Source organism: Pituophis catenifer, unplaced genomic scaffold, assembly GCF_029215685.1.
Source record: "Pituophis catenifer annectens isolate HBS135680 unplaced genomic scaffold, rPitCat1.0.hap2 SCAF_4, whole genome shotgun sequence".
NCBI lineage: Eukaryota > Metazoa > Chordata > Lepidosauria > Squamata > Colubridae > Pituophis > Pituophis catenifer.
In genome coordinates this window covers 24768284-24774492 of record NW_027256884.1, presented here as the reverse complement: position 1 = coordinate 24774492, position 6209 = coordinate 24768284, and the positions used below count along the sequence as shown (strand labels likewise).

Here is a 6209-nt window from a genome sequence, read left to right as displayed (position 1 = left end):
TAAACTGACTTTGTAAAAATATACAAAAGTATGAAGGCTATTGCTTAACGCATTGTAAGCCGCCCTGAGTCTCCGGAGAAGGGTGGCATATAAATCAAATTAAAAAAAAAATTTACTGAGAGTCTGAGAAAAAAAAAAAAAGGACACACGCAAAGGAGGGAGGGGAAGAACAGGAAATATCAAGTCAACCTCTACACGCAACTTCCAAATCGCAAGCAAATCTCCTGCCCTAAAGCGCGCCCCCCCCCCCCCATTCCGAAGCGTAAGTCCCGGTAGGACCGCCCCCTTCCGCGCCCTCTCCCCCGCCCCTGCTTGCTCCTTAGGCCCCTCCCCTCCTCGCGCGCTACCTTCAGTCTCTGGCGAACTCCCCGGGCCGCCGCTGTTGCGTTCGTCGCCGATTGGTCCAAGGCAAAGTTCCAATGGGAACCGCGAGACCCGAAGGCTGGGCCGAAGGAGGCGGGAAAGCCGGGAATGAGCAAAAGGGATTGGCTGGCGAGAGAGAGCGAGCGAGCGAGAGAGAGAGAGACATAGCGGGGCTGAAGCTTTGCGTGGCAGCCACTTCGGGCGATTCCTCCCCCCCACTTTTTTTTTTTTTTTTTTTTTGGGCAAAGGCAAAAAAACACGACGGGATGGTGGCCGGACTGGTGCCGCTTTTTGTGACCGGGATGCTCTTCCTTAGTGCAGGGCGGCGAGGCGCAGAAAGCGCCCCGCGCAAGGCGGTGACTGCCCGGCTGGCGGCCAAGTGGCCGGCGACCCCGCTGCTTCTGGAGGCCAGGTGGGTGCGTTGGGTGCGTGGAGACGGGTCAGTGCCAGAAATGCTGAGTGCTCTTCCCGAGAAAAGCTTCCTCCGCGGTGGGTGGGCATCAGGTCGGGTGCCCCCCCCCGCCCCCCCCGGGCGCTCTAGCCTCTTCCCCAAATTGGTAGAAAAAAGAGTTGGTCCAGCAAGCGTGTGAAAACCGTTGCACAACCTTCTCTAGGAAACGGCCTCCCAGCTGTGTTGGTGCTGAGCGCCTTGTGTGTGAATGGATGAAAGAAGCTTGTAGACCTCAAAAGCTGAGATGCAGGATATTTATGGTTGCAATTACCGGGGCTCTTCGACTTACAACCGTTTACAGTGACAGTGACACTGGAAAAAGTGACTTAAGGCCGTTTTTTTCATGTGGATTGCTTATTTAGTATCCTATTGACTGTCACTAAGTGTTGTAGCTTATGATTCATGATGAATGTATTTATGATGACTATGATCATGATTTATCACTTATATCTTTTATGTACACTGAGAGCTTATGCACCGAAGACAAATTCCCTGTGTGTGCGATCACACTTGGCCAATAAAGAATTCTATTCTATTCTATTCTATTCTATTCTATTCTATTCTATTCTATTCTATTCTATTCTATTCCATTCCATTCCATTCCATTCCACTCCACTCCACTCCACTCCACTCCACTCCACTCCACTCCACTCCACTCCACTCCACTCCACTCTATTCCTATTCCTATTCCTATTCCTATTCCTATTCCTATTCCTATTCCTATTCCTATTCCCAGTGGTGGGATTCAAATAATTTATTTTATTTATTTATTTATTTATTTTATTTATTCAATTTATATGCTGCCCCTCTCCAAAGACCCAGGGCGGCTCACAATACACTCAAAAATTTAACAACCGGTTCTCTGCCCTAATGATTTCTTCCAACAACCAGTTCACCAAACTGCTCAGAAGGTTAAGAACCGGTTCTCCCGAAGTGGAGCGAACTGGCTGAATCCCACCACTGCCTATTCCTATTCCTATTCCTATTCCTATTCCTATTCCTATTCCTATTCCTATTCCTATTCCTATTCCTATTCCTATTCCTATTCCTATTCCTATTCCATACCTCCCTTTGCGGTATCTCTGTGATCATGTGATCAGGATTTGGACGGTTGGCAACTGGCATGTATTTATGCCGGTTGCAGGGTCCCCCGGCGTCATCTGATTACCATCTGATTACCATTGGGGAAGGCGGACTCACTTAACAACCTAAATTAACAATTGCAGCAATTCGCCTAACAACGGTGGCAAGAAAGAGTGAGATGAAAAATGAGATGAAACTCACTTAATGACTGTCTTGCTTAGTAATGGAAATTTGGGGCTTAATTGTGGTTGTAAGTCAAAGACCACCTTTGCCTGGAGAGGTCAAGAACACTTACATTATTTAGTAACCACACACAAGATACAATGACATCATGCAAACTGGATAGTTTTCATCAGTTGCATCATGACACAAGGGACATATGGAATATTATTCACATCATGTAGGCAAAGACATCAAACATGTGATCACCAATTTGTTTCCCTCCATGGGTCTCCTCCTAGCCTATCTCTGCAGCGACCTCATGAGTTAGGTCAGGCTGAGAGAGACTGACAGAAATTATACAATGATCCCATAATTACAGTAGAAACGCGAATGCGGCTCCCTTGCCCAAATCTAGCAGTGATTACCGGTACACAACATGAATAGAATACCTTCTGCAACTATCCTAACAAAACATGAAATTGAGCAAGCAAGGAAAGAGTGTGTTAAGATCTGACTTTGGATTACATTTGATGATGGAAATTTATTGGATGCTTGGAGCTAAAATACTTTCATTCCAACCTATTTCAGCAGGTCTCTTATAAGATCATTCTTGAGCTATTTGAAGGAGAAGGTGGAATAAAAAACCAAATAAATACAATGGATTGTTTGTCAGCAGATATACCTGTTGTATTGTCTTTATTTGTTGCATTGTATGCCTATTTTGGGGACCTATTCCAGGATATATCCCTGAAATTTTAGGAAGATTATTTCAAAATAAGAGGTTTGAAGTTGCAAGCTGCTAATTAAATACTATGACTAATTAGTTTTTCTATTTTCAACCTTCATTCAGTATGCTCATTTTAATTTCCATTTTGCTATTTCCAAAAGAAAGAGACAGTAAAGTGGTGAGTGGGTGTTGTTGTAACAGGTCCTGTAATGGGGGAAAAATTGTTAATATTTGTGGAATTCAAATGATCCTGGGACATGATATCTACTGAGAAAACAGGCAAATAATGAAACATGTAATGGAACAATATAACCCAAATGTGCCTATATTGTACATACAAGTACATACTCCACAGAGCTTGTGTCATGATATAGTAATGCATGTTTCACCATTTTTAATGAAACCTCCCCCCCTCCCGTTGCTGTAGATATCTTATCCTATGAATCTGATTCCAATATCTTAGGACTTCTTTTCCAGTAATGTTCTCTGGATATGATGAACTCCCAGAATTCTTAGCCAGTATAATGAACAGATATGTTGATAGAAATTACACTATAACACACACGTGGAAGGCATTATAAGGTAACAGAATGCTAGGAAAAAACTCTTCATTTTTCAAGACATATATATCAAAAGTTGGTGCTTTGATGTTGGTTCTTTACATGATGTTGCCTTTTGCTACTTTACATAAATATGGGTATGCACACAAATGTTTATGCATTCAACCATGTGTAAAGTAATCCTACTCCTGCCATGAAGAGTGAAAAAATACTTGATACTGTATAGTTGAGAAATATTCTCTAGTGCTCAGATGATGTATTGGCTAGCAATCAGTGGTGTACAGTTTGGCAGCTTGTTGTTCCTTCCACTGCCCTCAAAATAGATGCAAGCTATGTCTTAGAAATAAACAAGTCAGCTAGCTGTCCTCTGAGATTCTTTTAACAAGTTCGACGTTGGTTAAAAAGTTTGTTTCTGTTAATAATGCGTAAATTGCTATATTTTCAATAAAATAAATCATAAAAATCCAGTTGATCACTTAATTTTGGAGTTTGTGCTATTGATGTAGGATAAACAGAAGAAATGAGCTGAGCTTTTATCAGCTCAGCTAATATAGACAATTATGATTGATGCAAAAGACTATAATTCAGCCATATTTGAAAGAGTACAGGTCCCCATCCACTTTGGATTGGATACAGAATAAGTTAAACACTGAAATAAATAGTGTAATATGGAGACATATTGAGTTAGTATGAGTAATTGTTGGCTAGATATACAAATCGCATTCATCAGTTATTTATTATTCAAGGTATAATGAATAAATTACAATTAGCCAAATTCATACAACATGCTGAGTCAAAGTCAAACGATTCGCGTTATGGCTATGTGTGAGCCAATTAATTCTGTGCAAAGATGTTTATACTCTTAATATACATTGAACAGTGAAAGATAGAAATAGATATTAGAGGCAGAAAAAAGAATTATTTTGTGAATTAAAATGTTATCTTGTGGATTTTATCCAATTAACATCCAATGAAATCTCCGTATATGTAAAATGTGCGGAGTTTGATTCCAAGTCTCTGTTAGCAGTCTATATTCAGTCGTCTCAAATGTTATGAATATTGTATGTGTGAAAGAATGTAGAAATTACATACTTCTCATATTGTGGTATTCATCAATCCAGTTTATATTACTTGTCTAGTGGGTTCTCGGCCAACTGAATGTTATGATTCTGAATTATTTTTATGAGGGTGTATATTATTAGACTCAGTAATTTCACCTCTATAAAGACTCTAATAGAGGTCTTCGCAGAACAATCCTAAGCATATTTTGTCACATAGCTATTAATTTCAAGTAGAATTGAAATTACTGAAAACTATCAAGATGCATTTTATAGAATCATTGATCTATTTGCTTTAAATTCTTTTGACTTCAGTACAGTACAGTTACATATATATTTTTTCAGCTCTTTGACTTGAATTATTAGCCTGTAGTATAGAAACCATTCTAAACAAAGCTGTATAGTTGTAAGGTATTTCGAATTTTGAAAATTTAATGAGGTATTTTGACTTACAAAATAAACATTTTATTTTTTCTTTCAAAACCAGTGGTAGATTATGTAGAATCACCAACATACAACCATAATAGAACCTGCCCATTACAATGATACGTTATGACGGTCGTAAAATGATCCTCATGTGATCGGATCAGATTTTGTAACTTTTTTGTGGTAATTGTTAATTGTTAAATGAATGCCGCATTGTTTGATATGAAGCATTTTTGCAGAAAACTGAAGTAAAAGCCAGTTTTTGACAAAAAAAAGTAGTAAATTGCAATCATGCGGCCATGGCAAATGGCCATAAATGTGAGCAGATAGCCAAGTGTCCAAAATACGGTCACATGACTGCAGGAGAGAGGCAGCTGTCAGAACTTCGGAACCAGGTAGTACCAAGTACCTTTTTGGAGGGGGGAGATCTGTCGTAACTTCACACAGTTGTTAAGTGATCTGTCATATGTCAAGGACTACTGTACATTTTTATAAATATTTAATTTTTTAAAAATGTATCTGTTATGAGCTATATTAATTTTTTAAATATATATTTTAACAGTGAATTCATTGCAGAAGAAAGCAATGAGAAATTCTGGCAGTTTTTGGAAACGGTGAAAGAACTAACAATATATCAAAAAGGAGGTAAGCAATATAGATTGTCAAATCTTTAAATGAATGGCTATATAATTTAAAGCTGTATTTCAATATGGAACATAGAACATAGAATAACAGAGTTGGAAGGAACCCTGGAGGTCATATAGTCCAACTCTCTGCACAAGCAGCAGCATCTATACCCGTGATGGCGAACCTTTGGCATGCGTGCCACAGGTGGCACACGGAGCCATTTCTGCGGACACGTGAGCCATCGCCCTAGATCAGCTTCACCGCGCATGTGCGTGTGTGTCCCATCTGCCAGCTGATTTTTGGGTCTCCCGTGCATGCGAGAGACGTGCATGCATGCCCATGCTGCCACTCCCCTCCCAGGAGTCTCCACATGGCCCGTTTTGGATGCCAGGTAAGTACAGGGTTTATGCGGAGGCTCTGGGAGGGTGAAAAATGGGCCTACCGAAGTCCGGAAACAGGCTGTTTCCAGCCTCTGGAGGCTTCAGGGAGGCATGCTAGGCCCAAAACAGGGTGCAGGGTAGGGGTCGTGTGTGTGTGTTTTTGTTTTATGTATAATGTATATTGAAGATGGCATTTAATTTCGTTGTACAAGGTGCAATGACAATAAAGTACTACTGCTGCTGCTACTACTACTACTACTACTACTACTACTACTACTACTACTACTTTGTTTCCTGGTACTCAAAGCCACAGGGGAACTCTATCCTATGGTCTCTTCATAAGAAGCAACCATGATCCAGAGTCTATGTGTG

The 6209-nt window shown here is 40.4% G+C and overlaps 1 protein-coding gene across 1 annotated transcript in view; it reads left to right on the top strand.

Moving 5' to 3' along the window:
• Positions 1–629: 629 nt before the first annotated feature.
• Positions 630–6209, top strand: part of UGGT2 (UDP-glucose glycoprotein glucosyltransferase 2) — a 71256-nt gene continuing 65676 nt past the window's right edge. Inside the window, exons 1-2 of the mRNA XM_070943209.1 lie at positions 630–775; positions 5393–5475. Of these exons, the coding sequence (XP_070799310.1) occupies positions 630–775; positions 5393–5475 (229 nt within the window). The remainder of the gene's footprint in view (positions 776–5392; positions 5476–6209) is intronic.